Raw genomic sequence first — 23,899 nt, 5'->3', positions numbered from 1 at the left:
GAGCGTTGTCTCCGCCCGCGAGTCCATGGGCAGACGCGTCTAGCTCGCCAGCTACACTGCCCATGCCCGCACCGGCTCCTGCACACGGCAGCTCGCACTTTCCGGGTCGCGGCGACGATGTTGAGGAGACGGTCGAGGCGCACGCACCCGGCGCTCTCGGGGATCGGAGCACTCGAACGCCCAGCACAGGCTTTGGCGGGACCGTGGGGTCGAGCGCAGGGCTGCACCACGTCGCAGAAGGCCAGGGAGACTGGGGGACAGGCGGAGCACGCCGGCACGAGCATCCGAGCAGGCAGCCAGGTGCGTTCCGCGCGGCGGGCCCCGTCCGATTACGGCGTTCCCTTGGCTGATTACGGTTGTCTCAGGATCGGACACGCCCATGCACGCCGCGCCTGCCCCGCCCGCGCTTCCGATCGCCAGGGCCGCCGCCGCCACCGCGTCGTCCTCGCTTGTCCCGCTTCCGTCGTCGCACCGCCCCGATCGCCTCGCAAGCAGTCTCGCCTCCGCCTCGACCTCGACCTCGCCTCCAGCTCCCTCGCCGCACGACCACCCTCCTCTCGCGCACGCCATGCGGAGGGCGCCGCGCATGGCTCCCGACCAGCGGCACGAACAGCCCGTTCCCTCGGCGCTGCCGTCGTCCAGCTTCTCCGCCATGGCTTCGACCTCGTCCCGCAGCCATCGCCAGTCGTCCCTCCCGCCATCGAACCGCCACGCACGCGCCTCGTCCCTCAGCCCGCCCGCCACCGCCGTCGCAACCGAGCAGGGTGCGTCGCGGACGTCGCGGCACCTCGACCCCGACCAGCACTGGCTCTCCGAAGACGAGGCGGCCGATCTCTCGCACGTCTCGTTCCGCCCGCATCGACCACGGCGGCGGCGCTGTCACAGCAGCGGCGACGAGTCAGACGATACCGACCGCACGCAAGATCGCAAGATGCTCGCGGGCGCTCGCGTCGATGTCGAAGGTCCGCCCCTCCATGCCATTCACAATCGCCCGTCTACCATCTCCCCTCCACAACCAGACCCTCCGAGTCTAGTTCAAGACGACGAGGCGCTCTCGCCCGCTGTCGTCCTTCCCAAACTCGTCGCCGCCCTCACCTGCCCCTCCTGCCATCGTCTCCTGCAAGAGCCCGCGACGCTCGCATGTGGGCATTCGCACTGCATCGCCTGTCCCGGCCCACCGCCTGATCCCCTCGCCACGCCGCCGATTGACGCGGCAGAGAGCAAGCAGGACTTCCATTTCGCGCCGTCGCGGCCCGTCATTGCACGAGCGTCGCACGGCACGCTGTCCATGCCCACGGCGACGGCTCCTCTGACGAGCGATGAGCTGTATCGCACGCTCTCGGCCGGTTCGTCGGCCGCTTCGACGCCGGCGTCGACGCCTTCGGTCCAGCGGACGTCGCTCGACCTGCCGCCGCAAAAGGCCATCACCTGCCCCGATCCGAACTGCGCCTTCCCCTTCCACCAGCTCTCCACGCCCCATCCGCCGCTCAAGATCGACTACACGCTGCGCAAGTTCCTCGACCTCGTGCGCCGGACGATCGGGCCCGGGGTCGAAGAGCTCGCGAAAGTGCAGGCGATCCATGCGCGACGCTCACGCAACAACGACGACGGCAACCTGACGCCGTTGCTGTCGGACGTCCGCCTCGGCAGCGAGGCGCCGATCGACATCGACGTCGAGCCGAGCGGGGTGCCTGCCTTGTCGGCGGATTCGCCGCCCGAGCCGCACCGGTCGGGGAGCGGGAGCAGTGGCGGCGGCGAGGACGAGCCGATCGAGGAGGAGGGCACGAAGCGCGCGCACAAGTCGTCGAGCGACCGACGCGCCGTCCGCAAGGCGCGCCGTATGTCGGAAGGCGCGGGCGTCAGCGCCGACAAGCGCAGCTCTCGCTCGTTCGGCGACGTGCGCGCGCCGTTCGACCTGTCGGCGGTGCCGCAGTCGTTCTTCGGCGACCTGCAGAACGACTGCGAGTGCCAAGTGTGCTTCCAGCTCTTCTACGACCCGGTCACGGCGCCGTGCGGGCACTCGTTCTGCCGCAACTGCCTCGCGCGGTCGTACGACCACTCGGACAAGTGCCCGCTGTGCCGCTCGGACCTCCCGCCCGTCGCCTACTTCCGCTGGCAGCGCGTCAACGCGACGATCCGCGCCGTCATCGACGAGGGCTTGCCCGCGCTTGCCGCTGAGCGCGATGCCGCTGTCAAGGAGGACGAGCTTGCGCTCCTCGCGCACGTGCCCATCTTTGTCTGCACGACGGCGTGGCCTGGCATCAAGTGCTTCCTGCACATCTTTGAGCCGCGCTACCGCCTCATGATCCGGCGCGCGCTCGAGTCGCCCGACAAGTCGTTCGGCATGGTGCTCCCCGCGCGCAGCGGCGCGCCCGACGCCGTGCACGAGTACGGCACGATGCTGCGCATCACGAGCTGCCAGATGCTCGAGGACGGGCGCCTCATCCTCGAGACGGTCGGCACGCACCGCTTCCGCCTCGTCGAGCGCAGCGTCGTCGACGGGTACAACGTCGGGCGCGTCGAGCGCGTCGACGACGTCTCGCTCGAGCAGGAGGCCGCGCTGCAGCAGGCGGCGCTCGCGTGGAACGAGTCGGACGCGCAGCAGAGCGAGTGGGCCGACCCGCACACAGCACAGGGCTCGCGCCCGCCGATGACGGGCAACCAGGAGCTCGACACGGACCAGCTCATGGCCATCTGCCTCGACTTTGTCCGCACGCTGCGCGCCGGCTCGGCGCCGTGGGTCATCGAGCGCCTCAACCGCACAGGTGCGCCTGTTCGCTTCGCCTGTTATGCCGAGCGTGCTGCTGACTCTCACGACGTGCAGTGGGTGAAATGCCGACCAACCCGCACGACTTTTCCTGGTTCGCCGCCGAGGTCTTCCCCGTCGAGGATCACGTCAAGGTCACGCTTCTCCAGTGCGCCCTCTCTCTTCAACCGAGTCATTGCTTGGTCTGACGCACATTCTTCCGATCATAGGATCACGAGCGTCCGTGAACGCCTTCGCCTCATCGTCTTTTGGATTGAGCAGATCCGCTCGTCGTGGTGGTATGCTCGCGGCTGTACGTCACGATCTCCTGTCTATCGCCCATCAAGATCCAAGCAAACTGACGCGTCGTGTCAACAGGCACCATTTGCTGAGTCACCTGGCTGGCGGCCCACTTCTCACCTTCCCCCCTCCCTTCCTCTCCCTCGTCATCCGGGTCCCTGTATCCTCTACTCGCCTGTCTCAACTCGTCTCTGTCTCTCTCGTTCTCCACTATGCATACCCCCGCTCGCAGTCTTCTCGTGTTATCCCGCTCGTCTCTGCATCCCCCCGTCGTCGTTGTTGGGCCTTCTCCCCCTGATTAGATCGCACTTGCATCCCCTATTCTTCCCACCTCTGCCTCCTCCACCTTGTGTGTCTCTCCTTCGCCTACCCTGTGGCTATGGTCTAGCGGCCCGACCTCCCTTTTCGCCCTCGCGATCCCATCTCAGCCGCACCTTTGGCAAGACACACGTTCTCCCTCTTCGTCTCGACGAGAGCCGGCCAGTGTTGCACGTTTTCGTACGAATGCTTGAGGGCCTCTCTGCACTGGTCAGCCAAATGTCCGAAGTTTGCGACGACTTGTCCGAGAACGCGCTCCTTCTCGCTCTTTCACCTCGACAGTCGCCATGGCGTCGAGCCGAGTGCGCCCGTCGCTGTCCGAGTTGGCAGATTGGGATTCGCCTGCCTTTCCCGAGCTCGAAGAAGGCGCTCCGCCTTCGGCCCGCGTTGTTCGCGGCCGCCCTCCTGCGATCGCTTCGACGATGCTTCCTCGTGAGTCTCGCAGCCCGCAGAGCCGAGCAGACTGTGCTGAGTCGTTGTACACACAGCTCCAGTCCCCGTCGTATCGCCCTCTCCCGCTGCAGCAGCTGCTCCACCGGCACCAGCCAAGCCAAAGTCGCGGTTCGCCCTCCAGCGCGAGCGCGAGGCAGCGCAGCGGGCAGCAGAGCAGGCGAGCGCCGATGCGCGTGCCGAGCGCTTCGAGCTGGACCTGGACGGCGAAGCATCCGGGGCAGACGAGCGCGGCGGAGGCGCACTTCCTCGCGGCAGCTCTCGTCCTTCGCTCGTAAAGGGCGTCGTCGAGCGCACACCGTCGAGCTCAGTCGCGCCGCCTCGACCGCCGACTGCGCCAGGTCCTCCTCGACCCTCGCCGCTGGGCGCATCAGCTACCGGCTTCCCAGCTTCGAGTCGCGGCCTCTTCCCTCGCAAGACCGCACCGCCGCCAGCTCCTCGATCCGCTGACCCTGTCCCTTCTGCGTCCGACGAGCCCGACTCGGACACCGAGGGCGACCCTTACGCGCTCGACAGCCTCATGGCGAGCGTCTCTCGCGAGAACGACGACGTCCTGCGCGGGATGAGCGAGGCGCAGATCCTCGAGGAGCAGCGCCAGATCCGTGAGGAGCTCGGTCTCTCCGAAGACGTGCTCCGTATGCTCCAGGCGCGTGGGCAGAAGCGCACGGGGGATAAGGCGGCGAAGCGGGCGCCGACGCCGCGGACGAGGCCCGCGCCGCAGGGCGCGCCTGCGCCAAAGCCGGCTGCGCCGACTCAGGAGGACGGCGAAGAGGACGAGGAAGGCAGCCCGGAGTACATCCGCAAGCACTTCTTCCCGGACGAGCCGCACAACCCAGCGCTCGACTGGATGAGGCCCCCGCCGAAACAGGCGGATCCATCCGCCGCAGCTGCATTGCCAACCGCTGCTCGCCTCAGCTTCGACATCTTTGGTCGGCGCACAACAGGCGACGCTTTGCCCGCCGGTGCTGTCGTCGACGCAGGGGCTGAACATCACGTCTCGTCGTCAACCACCTTCACCGTCCCGTCTCTCCTCTCTCTTACGGCCTCGTCCGTGCCCTCGCAGCGCTCGACCGCTTTCACCGTCCTCCAGCGCATCCTTGCGCAGTCGAGTGCGCTCGCCAGCCAGTTTGGCGCGGCGGAATGGCAGTCGCTGCGCATTAAGTGCGCACAGCGCGCCGCGTTCGCCCTGCGCGATCCAAACCTCGGCGTCGTTGGCGCGTGTATCACGTTACTGAGCGATGTGCTTGCGGGCGAGCTGGCTGCTGCTCCAGCGCAGCCCAAAATCCAGCTCGAAGGCGCCGAAGAACCCGAGACGGTCGTCTCTGCTTTTCTAGCGGCCACTCGGCTGCCTTCCCTCGCCTCGCATCTCTCGCTCGGCGCCCTGCCGCCGGCTTCGCTTCGATCGATCCTCGCCCTCCTCACCTCCCTCGCCCACCTCAGCCGCGCCGGTCCCGCCGCCGCGGAGACGCTCGATGCGCTCTTCTCGACGCCTCGGCTCCTCGACTCGCTCGTCCAGACGTTCATCGGTACCCAGTGGCCTCCTACACCCTCCTCGCCTGCCCCAGAACCTGCCGCCCTCTCCTTCCTCGCCCTCCTCGCGCGCACCTCTCGCTCGCGCGCCTCGCAGCTGTACAGCCGCGCGCTCGTCGACCCGACGTTGCGTTTCCTCGCCGTCCCGCCCTGGGAACTCCTCCCCGCCGCCTCGACGTCTGATCGCACGCTCGGTTACGCGCTCCTGCGCGAGACGCTCGAGCTGTGGACCACGCTCGGGCGGTACGGCCTAGCGACGGACCTTCGCACCAAGGCCGCGCCCTTGCTCGACGCCCTCATCGAGCGCGTCGGCGAGCTACGGCGCGAGCCTGAAGGGCGGAGCGCGGAGGAGACGAGCTGGGTCGCGCCGCTTTTGCGGCTGCTCAGCATCTGGACGGTCGCAGCGATCGACCCGCACGTCACCGAGCACGACGTGACGTGGTCGCAGGTCGACGAATGGCGCGACGTCGCGCTCGAGGCGTACGCGCTCGGCTGTGCAGGGACCGACGGCCGCGAGTCTGCGAGCGAGATGGTCGCCGCTGCGTGGGAGCTGCTCGGCAGCTGGATGGAGGGGAGCAAGGTCAACAAGAGCTGGCGGGGCGAGGACGAGCGCAAGTGGCTCAAGGAGCAGCTCGGCGGCGACTTTGACGCTGGAGGAAGGGCTCGTCGGCTAGTCGAGCAGGCGCTCGAGGATGTCGCTCGCGGCGACGGCTCCGCGTCGGCAGCACGGACGGCAGCTGCCGCGCTGCGCTTGTCAGGCGCCTACGCCGAGCCCACCGAGCCGCCGACACCGCAGCTGCTCGATGTCGACCCAGGTCTCGCCGACCGCGTCTTGCAGGCGATCGTGAGCGGACACCCTGATCCAGCTGCGACCGCTGTCGCCTCCTATCTCCTACCCGCACTCGACAGCGACGTCCGTCTTACCCGCACGATCGAACTCCTTCCTCGCCTCGGCGTGCAGGACGCTGTGCTCGCCCGCGACCTCGTCGACCGCGTCTTCGCTGCAGCGGCCGGACCGCAGCTTCGTCCTTCCGCCGACGACCTCGACCGCAGGCTCGAACGCCCAGCGCTCGCGCAAGCAGCGATCTTGCGCCCCTTCGTCACGCATGCGATCGTGTCCGCCTCGCAGGGCCGCGTCGTTGGGCCGCTGTACCCTACTTCCCGCGACGTCAAGCTCACGCACTGCCTCCCGCCCTTCTCGCCAGACGGCCCCGTCCTGTCGCCAGACTGGCCTCTCAGCGCGCTCGACGAGCTCCTTCGCTCAGCAACCTCGCCGGTCTTCCAGCAGCTTCCCGCTGGATGGGATGCGAGCGAGCTCCAGGTGGTCCGGACGTCGCTCGCACTCATGCGCTTTGTACGCGCCGCGGGCTCAAAGGCTATTCTCGACGCGCCGACGCTCGTATACGACCTGATCAAGGTCTTCATGCTCGAGAAGGACAATGCCGGGACGACGACGGGCACGAGCGGCGCAGACGCCGAGGTCTTCCGCGACGCGGCGTGCCAGCATTCGATGAACGCACTTTTGAGCGAGCTGGCGATCAGCGAGCAGGGCCAGCAGGTCGTCAAGGCGGACGAGCGTCCGTCGAGCGCCACGATCGAGGGTGTCTCGTCCATCGTGAGCTCAGCGCCCTTCTATCAGCTCTACACGGATCTCGTCGGCCTATACGACTCCATCTCGCTGTCCGACCGTCTCTTTGGCCTCGTGCTCCTCCCGCCGCTCTCCATGGCCTACCCCGTCGACTTCCGCCGCCTCCTCTGGACTGACTACGCGCACCTCCTTCCGACGCTCCGATTCACCGTCGAGGATGCCATCAGCGACGTGCGCGGCGACGGCGCGTTGGCGGCCTACCTCGAGCCGCGCGAGACGAAGGAGCCGATGCTCGCCGCCTACGTCGACGCGCTGGCCGGCGGACGCGTGCGCGCCGACACGACGCCCTTCCTCCACCTTGTCGCGCTGCACCATGTCGCGTCGGCGATCCGCGCGGCTCAGGACGGTGGCGACCAGGGCAAGGTGGCCGAGCGCATCGTCTCGGCGCTCGTCAACCGCGGCGCGCGCGAGACGTTGCAGCAGCTCGTGCAGTACAGCCAGAACCGCGAGGGAGAGGCTCTCGAGGTCCCGCCTGCGTGCTTCGAGGCAGGTAAGGCGGAGCAGCACGAGCGGAGACAAGCGTTGGAGAAGCTTGCCGGCGGGACGCTTGCGCAGAAGCTGGAGGCGTTGCTCAGCTAGACCTTCCAGCCATGCTATTGCGGTCTCGCATTCTCCTGGCTGTCGACGAACCCAGAGCGAGAGACACTGAACGAGACCATACTTCCATCATGGAGGGGGCGCAAAGCCAAACGAAGGGGGTTGCTACTGCGAAAGCGAGAGATCGAAACACTGACATGCCGAGAACGAGAGCAAGTGGGACAGGCGGATAGGCGGGAGAGCACGCGAGAGACAGACAGAATGAGAGACTATTCGGCGTCGTAGACGACCGAGAGCGAGACGGGGAGCGGCCAGACAGTCTGCTGCGCGTTGAGGTAGACAGGACAGGGCGTGCCGCCGACATCGTGGTGGAAGCGGACGAGCTGGCCGGCCTTGCCCGGTGCGCGACGAACATTCGGAAGCTTGAAGACCTGTAAATGCCGAGCGGAGGTTAGAAAGCGAGAAGGCGTCGAGAATAGCGAGAGGCCTCACCTGCTTGATCATCTGGACCATCGAGATGTTGACGATGGCCGCGCCCAAGCAGGTGTGCATGCCGTGTCCAAAGAGACGGTAGAGGCTCGGATCCCGCTCCTTGACCTGCGTCGGGTCGGGGAAGACGGTCGGGTCCTGTATCGCAAGCGAGTTAGCATCTGGACGAGGCAGGTTACGCTCCAATCACTCACGAGGCTGGCCTGCAGCATCGACGGGAAGACACAGTCGCCCTTCTTGACCTCGACGACCTTGTCACCGTCCTGGATCGTCGCATCCTTCCTGGCGACGCGCGGGATGAGCGGAACCTGCGGGTCAAGGCGCATAGCCTCGCTGATGATCGACTGCACGGAGGGAGCGGGCACTCAGCACACGGTCGACGCGAACGGCATGAGATCGGGAGGGACGCACGAGCATTTGCTTGTCGGCCTCGGGCGTGTCAAGCTTGCTGAGGCGGACGATCTCATCCTTGTGCTGCTTGTTGGCATCGTCAAGGAGGAAATTGATGACGTGCGCGGCGGCCTGCCCCTGGTTGGCGACGGACGCCGTCATGGTCGACTGGACGGACGACTCGAGCTTCTCGAGCGGTACGTCCTTGTTCTGGAGAATGCGCTCGTAATACTTGTGGGCCTCCTCGCCCATGACGATGCCCTGGACATCCTTGCCGGCGAAGTAGTCCTGGACGGACCGCGCAAAGTCGTCGAGGAACTCGGGCACGCCCTGAACCTGCTTGATGCGGAGGCGGATGATGCTGAGGAGTTGCGGCGCAGCCTTCTTCGCGGCCGCGTGGAGCTTGAAACCGGCCGAGGTGTCGAAGTTCATGAAGACGCTGCCCTCCCATTCAGCGTCAGCAGAGAGAAAGAGGTGTTTGAGAAGGTCGTCCTGCGCACCTGATGAAGAAGGCGCTGAGCACGAGGTAGAGCTCCTGCGGCGTGAAGATGCCGTGCGGGGCCTTTTCCGTCTTGAGCGGCATGCCAAACTGGGCCGAGCACCAATGCACGGCCGTGAGCTGCATGACACGGTGGTCAGTTTCGGGCCTGGTTTCGGTCAGAGCATGGTAACACTCACGTTCGTCACGTCGCGCACAACGTCAAGCATCTTGGTCTTCCCGCCATCAAACGACCACGAACACTCGTCGATGAGGTCCTTCGTCTTATTGCGGTAGAAGTCGGCCATAGTCTTCTGCCACCCATCGACGAAGAGCGCCTTGGACTGGATCGCGCGGTCACGCTTGTGCGCCTCCTGGTCGTCGTCGATTGCAATGAAGTAGCCGTAATCGTTCGAGCACGCCTTGATCGACTCGTCGTAGATCGTGCCAAACGTCGTCGGGTCGGCGAGGACACTCAGGCACGCCTTGTACGTCGAGACGCTGTGGATGGGCGGTACGGGCGCAGGGCGTTCGAACGAGTACTTGTCGGCGACACCGTTCTTCGTGAGAATCTTGCGCATCGTCTCGGGCGTCGAGAAGGGGAACAGCGCGTGGACGCTGTTGTACTTGTAACTGCGCGGCAGGTTGCGAATGAGAAGCTTGCCGATGACACCGCCGTACGAGCCGTTCGCCTGGTCGGGCTGCACGTCCTGGAAGCCCCACGAAGTGAGGGTCGCCGAGTTATAGTCGGTCGTGTAGAAGCGGTCGCCGCGAACGAGGGCGACGGCGTCCGAGAGGATGGCGCGCGAGATGGTGTAGTTGGTCGCGAGGCCAGACCCGCTCTGCGACGGCTTGGCTTCCTCGGCGTGCAGGCCAGGGAAGAGCTCAAGGTTGTCCGGGTGGGCGTAGAGGTGGCGCGCGGTAGCAGCGACCCACGGATCCGAGTTCCACTCTGAGGAAGGAAGAAAGAGTCAGCATCGAGGACCTGCATGGAGATTACATAGGTGAAACAGCCGCACCCTCAAACGTCGCAAACGGCTTGAGGCCGAGGAACTTGCGAAACTCGTTCATCGAGCAGCACGCCCAGTCGTCGCGTGCCTGCTTGATGCCGAGAACGTCAATGATGCGCATGATGGCGGGCGTGTGATTGGCGCCGAAAGCGCCCGCGACCTCGTCCGTCGCCTCGGTGAGGATGCGGCACAGCTCGTTGTCGTCGAAGCGACCCGCCGCGTCGCGCTCGAGGCCCGGGATCGACCATTTCTTCGGATCCTTGCCTTGCTTCATGGCGAGCGCGCGCACCGCCGTAGTGAAGTCGGCGTCGGTCATCTCGTCGACATGCTTGTCGCCGAGGCACTCCTGGAAGAGCTGCTCGATCCACTTCTCGTCCTTCTGGCTGATGGCAGCGTGCCAGCGGTACAAGACTATACGAACAATACGTCAGTGCGCTGGTCACTGGGTAAGACATCACGCGCGCGCACTGTTGAACTCAACGCTGACGGCGTTGCCCGTGCCGCGCGGCGCATGACCCGTCGGGATCTCCTTGATGTCGACGTTTGGCGCGAGCGACCACTGAGACTCGGTCGTGTTGACGTTGAGGATGACTCGGATGTAGTCCTGCACGATGACGTTCAAAAACCAGCCGCAGTTGACGAGGCGGGCGCGCTGGAACAGGTCCTCGTCCTGCCACTTCTTGCCGGCCGCATCGAGCGACTCCCATGGCGCGTACTTGCCCGACTCGTTGACATCGTAGAGCATTCCGGCAATGTAGTTGTGGTTACTGCAGGCACAGAGACGAATCAGCGCGAGCCCGCGAAGACGGTGCAAGCGGTGCAGGCGACCAAAAGCCTCGCAAACTCACCGCGAGAAGATGACGAGGAGGGCGACCACCGATGGCGGCATGAAGAAGAGGCGGCTCGACGCGATGATGTCGGGGTGCAAGCGACCTTGCTCGAAAGTCCTGACGCCGTTCTGCTCCTCCTGGTCTTTGCCGTAGAGAGGCGAGAGGTCGAGGTAGCTCGACGTTTCGTTGATGGTCGGGTCGTCGCGCGAAGTCTGGAACGCGCTGTGGATGATGATGGTGGCGAAGGAGAAAAGGAGCGAAGAGATGCCCGACGGGTGAGGCTTGAACTCGTTGCGGCGAAGGAGAGCGTCGAAAACGATGGACGGATCGGGGAGGTGAGCGTTCTTCGGGTGGAGAGGCGGGACCGTGCGAGCGTAGTCTGCGTAGGGCATCGGTGAGAACCTGGAGGCGAGGACACGACGGGCGGACTTACGCGTGCCAGCAGCACCGAGCTTGGGGTTCTCGAGGCTGTTACCGCTACCGTCGGCCGAGCGGTACGCCGGGCCGGCGTACGAGCGCGGCGGGTGCGGCAGCTCGTCCCAGAGCATCTTGAGAAGCAGGTTGGTCGTCGGCTGCTGGATAGGCGAATCGTTGGGGAGCCCCTGAAGCATGGTCACGACATTCTCGAGCTGCCGTCGCACACGGCAGAGCTAGTCAGTACAGGGTCAAGCGACAAGCTCAGGGGGATGAAGCACGACGCACGAGCATCTCGCGGTCGTCGATCGGGCCTGTCGCGCTCGTCGCAGCCTGCACGAGCGTCGCGCCATCCTTGAGGATTGTGCCGCCTTTGACCTGCTCCCAGAGGCTGCCGAGGAGGCGGCTCTTCTGCTTGTCGTCCGAGAGCGCGGCGGCCTCGCTGTTCTTTAGGCCGTCGCCGCCAGCAGGGGGAGGCGCGGCGACGACCGTGTCGACGAGAGTCTTGACGGACGAGTCGCTCGCCTTGTTGCGCGAAAGCTTGGCGCGGACAGAGTCGAAGAAGGACGAGCGACGGTTGAGAGACGCACGGCGCCCAGGACCAGCACCAGCCTGCGAGCGGGGAGCAGCGCCGTTGCCCAGGGCAGCAGCAGACGAGGACATTGCAGCCTCTTCGCGAGTCGCCACAGGGCGAGGAGAACGGAGCAAGAGAGAGACCAAGGGCTCGAGCGAGAAACGCGCGGGACCCAGAGAAATCGCCCGCAGGGAACGCAGGGAATTCCGGGCGCAGACGCGGGGCGATGCACTGCGTGTATGCGCCGGGCTCCGAAGAACCCGGGCGAATCGCCGGTGGCGCAATCAGAGTGCGGAGTTCCGCGTGCTCGAACCTTGTACGAAAACGTGGGAGGGAAGCAATCGAGGTGGGCGTACAAGGCTGTTCTTTGCTCTTCTGCAGGCGGTACGGTGCGTATCGAAAGCTCGGCGCAAATGAATTGGAGGAGCAGACAGTCGATGCCACCCAGCGACCGCAGACAGGACCGGACTCTCACGTGATTGCACCGTACTCACTGCGATACCGCTGCTAGCCCTGCAATTCGCCCTCCACCACAACCGCAAACACACAGCGAATAGTCTCCCGCGCCCGATAGAACCTGCATGCCGTCTACCTAGATCCGAATCGCCGCCTTCTTGCCCTCGCGCTTCTCCTTGCGCTTGTTCCACAGGTGCACGCCTACCCAGCCGAGGAAGACGACGAGGAAGAGGCCGACGACGCCCGCGCCGAGGTAGCCCGAGTTGTCGTTGACGGCGGCCCAGAACCGCCACCACCTGCCCGCGAGCCCAGGGTCGTTGTCCGCCGCGTCCGAGCACTTTGCGCACTTTTCGAGGGCCAGCCTGGGCACAGTGGGTCAGTGAAGGTCTGCTATGAGGAGCTCGCAATGCGCCGCGGAGCAGGTAAGGCGACGCACCCCATGAACTCGGTCTGCGCAAACAGTCAACTTCGTCAGTCGCTGCTCGATACAGGCGGACAGGAGAAGCGGCGACGCACGATCGAGATGAGCAACGCGACGACGATCGAGATGACGGTGAGCACGACCGAGATGTTGAGCAGCTTGTCCTCGTCGGCCTGCGGGAGCATCCTCGCCCGCTCTGCCGCCCTCCGCACCTCTTGTCGCTCGTCCTCCTCGCTCGGACGCGCCTCGAGCACCTTGACGCGGCGGTACCACGGCTTCTTCTCCTCCTCTCCGGCAGCGAGCACGCTCTGCGCCTCCTCGGCGGCCGCCGCACGCTGCGGCACCGTGTACGCCGTGAGCATGAAGACCGAGTCGAGCGAGTCGACGGCCGTCATGCCCGCTGTGAAAAGCAGCGGGAGGAGGATGATCTCGCCCGCGGGGATCTTGTGCGGGCCCGCGCTCGCGAGCGCCGAGATGCCCAGGAGCGAGATCTCGGATGCCGTGTCGAACCCGAGGCCGAACAGGACGCCGACGGGGTACATCTGCCGTAAGTTACATCAGCGAGGATCGGTTCCGAGCAGACGCACCCTTTCGGAGCGAAAGGATCGGCCTGCCAGCTCGACGCACCTTCCACGGCCGGTTGATCATCCGGAAGAGCGGCCTCCCGATCCGCCCAATGCACGTCGTCGCCGGCAGTCCCGGCATCGTGTCGCGCTCCGCCTCCTGCTCCTGCCGCTTGGCTTCGGCGATGGACGGCTCCTCGTCGAGCACGCCCGAGGCGTCACTCGTCGTCGAGAGCTTCTTCGAGAGGATGTGCGCATCAGAAGCCGAGTCGGGTGCGGGTGCATCGGGGGGAGGGGCGGTGCTGGCATGCGCCGCAGCTGCGCGCAGTTGTTTCTGCAAAAGGTAAGAGGTGAGCAACTGTCTGACGCGCTTTCGTTTGATGCAGGGCGCACCCGCTTGCGCGCGACACGGATAGTCTGCCACAGCATAACCGAGTTGATGACAGCTGGGTGTGACAAGTGCATTAGCCGAGGGCCCTGGTCACGATTTCGGAAGAATGCAGACGCACCTAGGAGGAAGAGGAAGCTCGCCGACACGCTCACGCCAATCACGCCGCCGATGCTCGCCACGTCCGGCAACTTGTCAATCGCGGCCGTTGTGATGATGACGGCGACCGTCATGGCGATAACAATAGTCGAGTGGCCGAGCGAGAAGAACAGGCCGACAGTGACCGGGGTTTGTCCCATCGCGACGAGACTTCGGGTCGCTGCGGCCCACAACCGCCATCAGTACTCGACTTGCAAACTTAGTGGTGGTCAAGCAGCCCACCGTTGTCGACAGCCACGATGTGGTCCATGTCTGCGCGAAAGGTTCCGATCAAGAAGCATCAGCGCGACTCGCACACCAAGCATTGCCGCGCAGGAGCGCTCGAGGGAACCCTGCGCACCGAGTCCATGCCTCAGTCCGAGCGTCCAAGCGACGACAGCGAGGGACAAGACGCCCCTCTTGTCCTCGTCCGGTCCCCACACGCACGCGGCCGCGATCCAGACGACGGCGTTGGCGAGGAACTCGCCCGCGAGGAGGGCAAAGCAGCGGCCGAAAAGCGTCAGGCGCCAGGCGGGGCGCGGGAGCGAGAGATAGCTCTTTCGAGGGGAAGGGGGAGGAGAGTCGGGTGCGGGAGAGGGAGAGCGCGAGGGACCCGCCGGGAGCGCGGGTAGCGTCGAGATGTCGGGTTGAGACATGCTCGAGCGTGCGCACGGCCGCAGGAGCGAGAGGACGAGGCGAGAGGAGCAGAAGCGGGCGGAGCGGGACTCGCCCACAAAGTCGAGTGAAGCGTCCAGGCTCAAACGCTGTCGCAGGCGATAAGCGAGACGTGCTTCCAGGGGCGATACAGTCTCAAATGAGCATTTTCGAGGAGCGCGCGGGACATTCGAGACGCGAGATCGAGGCGCGGAAGGACAAATGCGCGTGACAAGTCCGTTCGCCGACTCGCTACCGGTTCATGTAGGCAATCATGGCCTTGCGCTCCCGCTCCTCCCTCTTCTGCACCCACTCCATCCCCCTCGCGCCCCTCCCCCTCCTCTCCCTCTCGCGCTCCTCGCCCTCTCTCGCGCGCTCCCTCTCCCTCCTCCGCTCCTCCTTGCCCATCCTCGCCCCCGCCCGCTCCTCCCCGCCAAGCCCGCGCCGGTCAAACTTCTCCTTGGCGCGCAGCGGGACCTTGAGTCCGCGCGGCGCGTCGCCCGACCCGGGCGCGGGGACGGCGCCGAGCACGCCGCCTTCGCGCCACCCCTGGCGCTGGAGGATGCGCCAGCCCGGGTTGTCGGGCTTGAGCGCGTAGTGCGTCGGAGGGACGAACGGGAGGAGGGCACCGCCGCCGCTGCTGCTGTCTCCTGCAGTGGACGCGGGAGAGGCGGACGAGGAAGGCGGCGCGAGGAGCTCATGGATGAGGAGCGGCGCGAGGCGCGGCTTCGAGGGGTCCGAGGTGTGGTGGGAGAAAGTCGACGAATGCGACGACGAAGTCGGCACCGCGTTCAGGCGCACTTCGGGCTCGCCCGTCAGCGGGTCCATCACGACGAGGTCGTCTCCGTCGTCGTCGGAGTCCGAGTCCGTGTCATCTCGCGCCGACTCGTCTTCCGAGTCTGACGAGAGCACGAGCACGTCCTCGTTCTCGACAGCGCTTCGCTGTGCCCGCGCTGGACGCTCAGGCGGTAGGGTGGGTTCTCGCTTTGGCGGCGCCGTGCTCGCACGGAGCGGTGGTGGCGGATTTGGGTCTCGCGGTGGTTTTGGCGAGGTCGGGAGAGACGGAGGAGCCGAGTTCAGCCCGACGATGCTGGCGTAGAGGCCGCGGACGGCGATGCCAGTCAAAGAGGTCGGTTTGGGCGCAGAGGGACGAGGAGGAACGGGAGCGTCTGGCGCATCGGGCTCGTCTGCGCCCTCGTCGTCGCTCGTCTCGACGGCCTTGCCCTTTCCCTTGAGGTCGATGGTGGGCGCCTGCCCGTCGCTGCCTGGGATGACGCCAAACGCGGCTGCCTTTGCCGGTACGAAGCGGATGCGGCCTCGGCGGTAGGTGGTCGGGCCGTACGTCGGGACCCAGTCGTCGTCTCCCTCCTGTCCTGCGTACCCCTGTGCTCCCGCGTAGCCGTAGTTCCGTGCAGCGCCGAGTCCCGAGTGGCGAGACGAGGAAGGTCCGGCGATGTCACGCGAAGTCGAGGCATCGAGGCGGGCAATGTCCGGGTCGGAAGCGTTGTACGAGAAGATGAAGGCGGGCCTCGCGCTGGCCATGCTCGGCTCGTGCACGCCCTGCACGGCGAGGACCGGCGAGAGTGGCCAAGTGCAAGCAACGAGGACGAGAAGCTCTCCAACCTCGACTGCACGCTCGCTCCCGCTTGTTCGGACTGGCGAGGCCACTGCAAGAGATGCCGCGCTTTTGCTGTCCTGCTGCGCTTGCCCGCTCGCGCCCTCGCTGCGTGCCCGTCCCGCTCTGCGTCTCCCCCACATCCTCCCGCTCGCTCTCGACCGCGCCCGCGCCCTCGCCCCGCCCAGCGCGAGCAGCAGCACAGCGAGCGCTCCTCTATGTCCCCGGCAGCAACCAGAAGATGCTCGACAAGGTCCTCGCCGGGACACTCGGCAGGGGCCAGCCCGATGTGGTCACCCTCGACCTCGAGGACTCGGTGCGCACAGAGAACAAGGGCGAGGCCCGCAGGATGGTCACTCGGTGCGTGTCCGAGCTCTCGACGGCGTGCAGCGGGTGTCCCGCGATGAGCGATGACTGACCTCTTTGTTCACGCAGAGCGTTGCAGGCGAGTCCGGTTCCAGTATGGAGCACTACTGCGGTTCCTGACACACGAAACGTGTTCTACAGAATGCACCGGCAGACCTGCGATCTCGCAAGTTTGTCCGCATTAACTCGGGGAAGCTGGGTCTTGACGACCTCGAAGCCATCGTACGTCCCGTCGCTTCCCTTTCAGCCTCCACCGCTGAAACTACGTCGTCGCACTGCAGCTCGCCAGTCCCGTCGCACCCGACGGTCTCCTCCTCCCGAAAGTGCACACCGCCGCCGACCTTCTCACCGTCGACCGTTTCCTCTCTTCGCACGCGCGCCTCCCCGCGCACGCCGACCTGCGCGTAATCGCCAGCATCGAGTCCCCGCTCGGCCTGCTCAACGCGCGCGAGATCGCGACGTGCGCCCCTGCGCGCATCGGCGGCCTCCTCTTTGCCGCCGAGGACTACTGCGCGAGCTCGCGCCTCGTGCGCACGCCGTCGCGGAGAGAGATGCTCCTCGCGAGGCAGACGGTCGTCGCGGTTGCGCATGCGTACGGGCTGCAGGCGGTCGACTTGGTTTGCGTAAAGTACAAGGGCGAGGAGGCCGAGAGGGGGCTGAGGGACGAGGCGAGGGAGGGCAGGCAGATGGGCTTCACCGGTGCGTCAAGCGACCAGGGATCTTCGCTGGCCTCAATCATTCGCTCACACGTCTCGCACGATAGGGAAGCAGGCGATCCATCCGGCGCAAGTCGCCATCATTCAGGAGGAGTTTGCGCCGTCTGCGAAAGGTGCGCTTCTCGGGTCTCATCTCGCTCAATGCCCGTGTCCGCGCTTCTGAGCCGCTGCTGATGGTTATTTCGCACGCTATGCAGCAATTGAGCGAGCGCAGGCCATCCTCTCGCAGTACGCCGCGGCACAATCATCTGGCGCGGGCGCGTACGGGCTCGAAGGCAAGGACGGGAGCGTCGAGATGATCGACGCGCCTATGGTGAGTCTGCACTGCTCCTTCAACCTTTCGGTGGGGCGCGATTTGACCTGGACTGTCTCGTGCAGCTGTTGCAAGCGGAGAGCATCCTCGAGCAGGCCAAGGCGGCGGGACTCGCATGATCGCGCGTGCGCCGGTCGCACCAGTGACTGGCAACATGCGAACAGTATCCAGACGTGCCGTGCAGACCCGTCCAGAGAGCAAAAGCAGTGTCGGAGAGCCCCCTGTCCCGCCCGCGCCTCGAACCGTCTCGGCACGCTTGTCTCGGCTCTTCTCGCAACGGCGATTCGCGAGGACCATGGCGGCGCGAGTGATTCCCGGCGCAGGCCCGCAGCCTCAGCTGACCAAGGCGCAGCGCAAGGCGCAGAGTGCCCAGCAGCAGCAGCAGCAGCAGCACCAGGGCGCCGGCCTGTCGAAGCGTGGGGTCGACCCCGCCGCGACCAGCGTAGAGGTCAAGCCCAAGGTGCGTCTCGCTGCGTCTGAGTGCTCCTCGCACGCCTGCCCGCCCCGCTCGCTGACCGGGAGAGAGCGACGCAGGAGGACACCCACAGCAGCGGTCGCCCCGACAAGGCCGCGTACGACGCCGGTGCGCACTCTGCGACCTCCCGAGAGCTCTGAGCGAGCGCACACAGACTTATCGCGACCCGCGCCCGCAGAGCAAGACGCCCTCCGCGCCCAGATCGACGCTCTCCAGGCCAAGCAGGTCCGTCCCTCCTCTCTCCCGGCCCTTTCAAGTGGTGCTGACTGCACTCCATCCAACGCAGAACGACCTGCGCAACAAGATCAGCGCGTCGAGCAACAAGGGCGGGCCGGACCACGAGCGCAAGCTCGCCGTGCGCAAGGAGCTCGACGCGCTCCGCGCAGAGCAGGCGCGCCTCAAGGGCGGGCGGGGAAAGACGCTCGACCAGCTCAAGGCGCTCCAGGATGCGCTCAACCGCAAGGTGCGTTCGGGGCTTTGCACGGTGCGAGGGGAAGGCGACGGCTGGCGCTGACGGATTAAACGGCTCGTGCAGATCAAGGACTTGCAGGCGGCCAAGGCCAAGGCGCCGTTCAAGACGGTGCAGGAGGTCGAGAACCAGATCAAGTGCGTCTCCCGCGCCTGGACCGCCGCTTTGCACCTCGCGCTGACGAGAGTCTGCGTCGCACGAAACGCAGGGCCCTCGAGCGCCAGGTCGAGTCCGGCACGATGAAGCTCGTCGACGAGAAGAAGGCGCTCGCCGAGGTGTCGAGCCTGCGCAAGTCGCGCAAGACGGTCGAGTCGTTTGCGACGCAGCAGGCCGCGATCGACGCCGACAAGGCAAAGGTCGACGAGGTGCGCGCCGAGCTCGACGACCCCGAGCAAAAGGCCGCGAGCCGCAAGTTTGACGAGCTCCGCAAGGAGCTCGACGAGATCAACAAGCGCATGGACGAGGTCAGCAAGAGCCGCGACGGGCTTTTCGAGGAGCGGAATGCGAGTGCGTGCAGGACCTCTCCCTTTCTGCGCTCTGAGCGATGTTGACACTTGCTTCGCACAGTCTCGAAGCAGCTCGACGAGCTCTTTGGCAAGAAGAAGGCGTCGGCAGCTGCGTTCCGCGAGGCGAACAACAAGCACTGTGCGCTCGAGTTGCCGACCTCCCCGCGTTCGGCCTTAACGTACTCACCGTCTCTCGCTCAACAGACCAAAAGCTCAACGACGAGCGGGCCAAGCGCGACGAGCGCCGCCGCGCCGAGCGCAAGCAGCACGAGGAGTCGAAGCGGGCCGAGGTCAACCAGCGCCTGCTCGAGGAGGCGCAGGCGCCCGCGTTCGAGCGCGAGATCGAGGACTGCCGCACCCTCATCCGCTTCTTCCAGCAGCGGATCGGGCTCGCCCCCTCTGCCTACTCGTCTGCCGCGTCGGCGAACGGGGACGGGCTCGCGCCGCGCGCGGCAGAGATTGCCGGCGTCGGCAAGCTCGAGCTGCGCAAGGTCGACGAGCTGCCCAAGGGCACGGTGCTCAAGAAGAAGGGCGAGCAGGACGACGAGTCGTGGGGCGGCCTGGCCAAGAGCAAGGGCAAGAAGGGCGGCAAGAAGGGCGCGGCCGCCGTTGAAAACGGCGACGCCCCGGCGGCAAACGGCGACGACAAGCTCAACCTGCCCTTTGGCACCCTGACGGCCCTCATGGCGCTCGGCATCCCGGCGCCGCTGACGACGGGCGAGGTGCAGAAGACGATCGACAGCCTCGAGCTCAAGAAGCGGTACTTTGACGACAACCAGGTGCGTCTTTCTTTCCGTGTTTCGATTGCTCTCGAACTCATACACTGCGCCTCACAGGACCGTGTCACCAAGGAGCGTGTCGCCGCGGTCGAGAAGAAGATTGCCGCCGCCGAAAAGTCGGCCGCGACGTCGTCGGACGACAGCGCGACGATTGCAGCGGCCGCGGCGGCCGACTCGACGGCCAAGGAGGAGGAGATCAAGGACGCACAGCCGCAGCCCATCGAGGAGGGCGCGACCAAGGAGGAGGCGGTCGCCAACGCCGCGGGCGACGACGCGACGCAGGACGCCGTCGAGGACGACAGCAAAACCGACGACGCCTGAGGTGCCGGCTCCCTGGCGCACACCTTCGACCTTCACTTTCACTCTTCCCTTCGCATCTCGGGGTCAACATGTTTTTTCTCTTTTCTTTTTCCGTATCACGGCCGATGGGGCTTTCCGTATCGTTTCTCGAGCATTCAAAAAGAGGGCGCCGCAATGCACACCGTCCCCAAGTCGTGACCGCGGTGATGTGCGGCGATAACATGGCCCCCGCCCTGTCCACCTCTTCGGATGGTGGTCGTCCGCCTTCCCCGGGTCGAGGTGTGTGTTGCCGGAAAGAATCGTAACGAGGCATTTTGAGCCGCTTCTGCCTCCCTCCTCGCGCTCACTATGCCTATGTGACGGGTGTATGCTGGAGGAGTCAAGCGAGCCTGCAAAATTGACCCATGGCGTGCTGGGGGTGAGCCGAGACCCACTCAGTGGGGACTTAGCGCGACTTCGCTCTCGCTCTCGCTCTCTCCTCTCCCTCTCTCATCTCCAACTCCCACCCCTTTTCCGAACCAAACTCGTACGTCGTGCTGCTGCATTGAAACTCTCCCTCTGCCTCCCTTTGCAGCCGTACACAAGCTCACCTGCGCCCATGTGTGCCCCACTGCAACTCCGGGGTCGCTCGCACCCAGCACATCATGACTCTGTCTGCTGTGCTGGGTTACCCCCGAGTGGGCCCCAAGCGCGAGGTCAAGAAGGCTACCGAGGCGTACTGGGCTGGCAAGCTCAGTGCTGACGAGCTGCAGAAGGTCGCAAAGGAGCAGCGCCTGCTCCGCTGGCAGACGCTGCAGCAGCAGGGCGTCGACGTGATCCCTTCGTGCGTTGCTCCCATTCAATCACACGCAGCCATCTGTGCATCCCGCTGCAGCCTTTGCGGCGTTGCGCGAGCTGTCGTCGACGACTTTCCTCCTGACTGACACGTGCGCGCTCCTGCTCTTGTCTCTTCAGCGGCGACTTTACGCTCTACGACCACGTCCTCGACTTCAACAACACGTTCAACATCATCCCCAAGCGCTTTGCCGATGCCCAGCTCTCGGACCTCGACCGCTACTTTGCCATGGGTCGCGGCCACCAGAAGGACGGCGTCGACCTCGAGGCCCAGGAGATGCAGAAGTGGTTCGACTCGAACTAGTGCGTCGTCTACGCACGCTCACACACAGGGTGCGCCCGCTGACCAGCTTGACTCCTCGCAGCCACTACATCAAGTCCGAGGTCTCCTCGTCGACTCAGTTCAAGCTCAACAACCTTAAGCCCGTGGACGAGTTTGTCGAGGCCAAGGAGGCCGGCATTGTGACGCGCCCCGTCCTCGTCGGCCCCATCACCGCGCTCCTCCTCGGCAAGGTTGGCCGTGACGAGCCCAACCCGGCTTCGTTCGACCCGCTCTCGCTCCTCGACAAGCTCGTTCCCGTCTACGGCGAGCTCCTCCAGAAGCTCCAGCAGGCCGGTGCGACCGAGGTTCAGATCGACGAGCCCTCGCTCGTCATGGACTCGACCGCCAACCTCGGCGCGCAGTACCAGGCGACCTTTGACGCCCTCGCCAAGGCCGCCCCCGGCCTCAAGATCACGCTCGCGACCTACTTCGGCCGCCTTGACAAGAACGTCGAGTTTGTCGCCAAGCTCCCCATCGACACGCTCCACGTCGACCTCGACCGCGCCGCCGACCAGCTCGACCAGGTCGTCGAGGCTGTCAAGCCGACCAGCCTCAAGCTCTCGCTCGGTCTCGTCTCGGGCCGCAACATCTGGAAGAACGACCTCGCCGCCTCGCTCGCGACCGCCAAGAAGGTGATTGACGTCCTCGGCCAGGACCGCGTCGTCGTTGCCACGTCGTCGTCGCTCCTCCACACCCCGGTCACGCTCGCCAACGAGTCGCGCCTCAAGCCCGAGCAGAAGGACTGGTTCTCGTTCGCGACGGAGAAGGCCGCCGAGGTCGCCACGCTCGCCAAGGCGCTCTCGGGCGCCGACGTCTCGGCCGCGCTCGACGCCAACAAGCAGTCGATCCAGGCCCGCCGCGACTTTGAGAAGAACTCGGACGCCGCCGTCCGCGAACGCTTGAGCAAGGTCACCCCCGACATGTACGACCGCAAGTCGCCGTTCGCGCAGCGCATCGCCGCGCAGGACGCCGTCTACAAGCTCCCGCCGTTCCCGACGACGACGATCGGCTCGTTCCCGCAGACCAAGGAGATCCGCCTCGCGCGCTCCAAGCACACCAAGGGCGAGCTCTCGACCGAGGAGTACGAGAAGTTCCTCGAGAACGAGATCAAGCACGCCGTCGAGTTCCAGGAGGAGATCGACATCGACCTCCTCGTCCACGGCGAGGCCGAGCGCAACGACATGTCGCAGTACTTTGGCGAGCAGCTCCAGGGCTTTGTCTTTACCGAGAACGCGTGGGTCCAGTCGTACGGCTCGCGCTACGTCCGCCCGCCCATCGTCGTCTCGGACGTCTCGCGCCCGACGCCGATGACCGTCCGCTGGTCGTCGTACGCCCAGTCGCTCACCAAGCGCCCGATGAAGGGCATGCTCACCGGCCCCGTCACGATCCTCAACTGGTCGTTCCCGCGCGCCGACATCTCGAAGGAGGTCCAGTGCAAGCAGCTCGCGCTCGCGCTCCGCGACGAGGTCGTCGACCTCGAGAAGGCCGGCATCTTTGCCATCCAGGTCGACGAGCCCGCCATCCGCGAGGGCCTCCCGCTCCGCCAGGTCGACTGGAACTCGTACCTCACCTGGGCCGTCGACTCGTTCAAGCTCGCCACCGCCGGTGTCGAGGACCGCACGCAGACGCACTCGCACTTCTGTAAGGCTTTCTGCGCTCAGTGTGCATGCGTGGGAACCGCGCTGACCGACTTTCTGCTCGCCGTCGCCGCCTCCTCCCCTTTCCGCCTTCCCCGCCCCCTTCCTCTCAACTTTCGTCCCCTGCTCGTGACATAAACAGGCTACTCCGACTTCAACTTGATCTTCGAGCACATCAAGCGCCTTGACGCGGATGTTATCTCGATCGAGGTGATAATCGACTTTGTTTCCCTCGCATATGGTAATCGGAGGGCTGACTTTCGCTTTGTTTCCTCGCATAGGCCAGCAAGTCGGACCTCAAGCTGCTCGATGCCTTCAACAAGTACTCGTACAACAACCTCATCGGCCCGGGTCTCTAGTGCGTGGCCGTTCCGTCACCCTCCCTCCTCTCCTGTGATGTCTGCCTCGGATCCTGCCTGGCTCGATAGCTGACCTCCACGACTACTCCACAGCGACATCCACTCGCCGCGTGTCCCGTCTGTGCAGGAGATGAAGGACCGCCTCGCCGCGTTCAAGAAGGCCCTCCCGAACCAGAAGCAGTACGTCTCCACTTCTCTCGACTCCCCCAGAGGCCGCCCCTGACGCCCCGGGACGCAGCTTGTTCGTGAACCCTGATTGCGGCTTGAAAACTCGTGGTTGGGACGAGACGAAGCGCGCCCTGACCAACCTCGTCGAGGTCGCCAAGTGGGCTCGCGAGGAGTTCGCGTAAACGCGGTCTCCCCCCGCCTCGCGCCTGCCACCGCCCGCTCCCGCCTGAATTCAACATCGCATGCATCGCCTGATCGGCGTCAGCCTCAACGGCGGCCGAATTCCCTTTTCATTTCGTCGTCGTTCCCGCTTTTCCACCCCAGCGGCGATTCCTCTCGCTCGCGCCCTCTTCTTTATTCTCCTCACCACATACCCCACCACCCATGCGTCTGTCTCGTAACCCACCAAAAAGCCCAAGCAGTTGGGGCATCGAACTCTGCAGTGCCGTCGTCGTCGTTGTAGCCGTCTCTTTCCCTCTTCCCTTCTCCTTCTCCTCCCCGTGCCGTACAGTGTGTCGATGTCTTCAACAGCGCAAACCGGGGCTCAACACCCCTCGTTCTCTCACTTCAGTTGGGCCAGACTTGTCGCGGGCGAGAAGCTGGAATCGCGCTTGGGAGTGTGAGCCCTCTTCGCCCTCCCACCTACCTCGCCTTCCCGCCCGCTCAAGATGATGAGGAGGCTTGGGTCATAGAATAGCAACAACAA

General features: G+C 65.5%; 8 protein-coding genes across 8 annotated transcripts; 5 read left to right on the top strand and 3 right to left on the bottom strand.

Moving 5' to 3' along the window:
• Positions 1–62: 62 nt before the first annotated feature.
• JCM10292_007708 (uncharacterized protein) lies at positions 63–3,138 on the top strand (the record flags this gene model as incomplete). Its single annotated transcript, XM_076650317.1, has 5 exons — positions 63–300; positions 366–2,765; positions 2,825–2,915; positions 2,977–3,059; positions 3,125–3,138. 5 exons carry the CDS (start codon positions 63–65, stop codon positions 3,136–3,138), a joined length of 2,826 nt encoding a protein of 941 aa, XP_076504119.1.
• A 513-nt stretch (positions 3,139–3,651) lies between these two features.
• Positions 3,652–7,571, top strand: JCM10292_007707 (uncharacterized protein; the record flags this gene model as incomplete). Its single annotated transcript, XM_076650316.1, has 2 exons — positions 3,652–3,796; positions 3,853–7,571. 2 exons carry the CDS (start codon positions 3,652–3,654, stop codon positions 7,569–7,571), a joined length of 3,864 nt encoding a protein of 1,287 aa, XP_076504118.1.
• Positions 7,572–7,798: 227 nt separating this feature from the next.
• JCM10292_007706 (peroxidase/cytochrome P450 family protein) lies at positions 7,799–11,803 on the bottom strand (the record flags this gene model as incomplete). Its single annotated transcript, XM_076650315.1, has 11 exons — positions 7,799–7,960; positions 8,022–8,156; positions 8,213–8,362; positions 8,430–8,847; positions 8,909–9,027; positions 9,087–9,838; positions 9,906–10,307; positions 10,365–10,663; positions 10,745–11,105; positions 11,160–11,355; positions 11,429–11,803. 11 exons carry the CDS (start codon positions 11,801–11,803, stop codon positions 7,799–7,801), a joined length of 3,369 nt encoding a protein of 1,122 aa, XP_076504117.1.
• A 503-nt stretch (positions 11,804–12,306) lies between these two features.
• On the bottom strand, positions 12,307–14,336 carry JCM10292_007705 (HoxN/HupN/NixA family nickel/cobalt transporter; the record flags this gene model as incomplete). Its single annotated transcript, XM_076650314.1, has 8 exons — positions 12,307–12,532; positions 12,607–12,620; positions 12,687–13,133; positions 13,219–13,488; positions 13,548–13,600; positions 13,664–13,861; positions 13,924–13,953; positions 14,042–14,336. 8 exons carry the CDS (start codon positions 14,334–14,336, stop codon positions 12,307–12,309), a joined length of 1,533 nt encoding a protein of 510 aa, XP_076504116.1.
• A 250-nt stretch (positions 14,337–14,586) lies between these two features.
• JCM10292_007704 (uncharacterized protein) lies at positions 14,587–15,876 on the bottom strand (the record flags this gene model as incomplete). The annotated part of the gene is made up of 1 exon (XM_076650313.1): positions 14,587–15,876. One exon carries the CDS (start codon positions 15,874–15,876, stop codon positions 14,587–14,589), a length of 1,290 nt encoding a protein of 429 aa, XP_076504115.1.
• Positions 15,877–16,010: 134 nt separating this feature from the next.
• Positions 16,011–17,463, top strand: JCM10292_007703 (HpcH/HpaI aldolase/citrate lyase family protein; the record flags this gene model as incomplete). Its single annotated transcript, XM_076650312.1, has 7 exons — positions 16,011–16,309; positions 16,385–16,403; positions 16,457–16,537; positions 16,597–17,014; positions 17,079–17,144; positions 17,229–17,344; positions 17,410–17,463. The coding sequence occupies 7 exons, from the start codon at positions 16,011–16,013 to the stop codon at positions 17,461–17,463; spliced, it is 1,053 nt and encodes a 350-aa protein (XP_076504114.1).
• Positions 17,464–17,639: 176 nt separating this feature from the next.
• Positions 17,640–19,894, top strand: BFR1 (Bfr1p; the record flags this gene model as incomplete). Its single annotated transcript, XM_076650311.1, has 9 exons — positions 17,640–17,804; positions 17,879–17,927; positions 17,998–18,044; positions 18,106–18,282; positions 18,355–18,425; positions 18,497–18,795; positions 18,856–18,933; positions 18,999–19,573; positions 19,631–19,894. The coding sequence occupies 9 exons, from the start codon at positions 17,640–17,642 to the stop codon at positions 19,892–19,894; spliced, it is 1,725 nt and encodes a 574-aa protein (XP_076504113.1).
• Positions 19,895–20,517: 623 nt separating this feature from the next.
• On the top strand, positions 20,518–23,375 carry MET6 (5-methyltetrahydropteroyltriglutamate-homocysteine S-methyltransferase; the record flags this gene model as incomplete). Its single annotated transcript, XM_076650310.1, has 7 exons — positions 20,518–20,696; positions 20,828–21,010; positions 21,073–22,670; positions 22,809–22,876; positions 22,948–23,024; positions 23,119–23,205; positions 23,264–23,375. The coding sequence occupies 7 exons, from the start codon at positions 20,518–20,520 to the stop codon at positions 23,373–23,375; spliced, it is 2,304 nt and encodes a 767-aa protein (XP_076504112.1).
• Positions 23,376–23,899: the final 524 nt, after the last annotated feature.

This window comes from Rhodotorula paludigena (genome assembly GCF_050403205.1).
Source record: "Rhodotorula paludigena JCM10292 DNA, Rt_paludigena_JCM10292v1_ctg34, whole genome shotgun sequence".
NCBI classification, from domain to species: Eukaryota; Fungi; Basidiomycota; class Microbotryomycetes; order Sporidiobolales; family Sporidiobolaceae; genus Rhodotorula; species Rhodotorula paludigena.
This window is presented reverse-complemented; position numbering and strand designations above follow the sequence as displayed.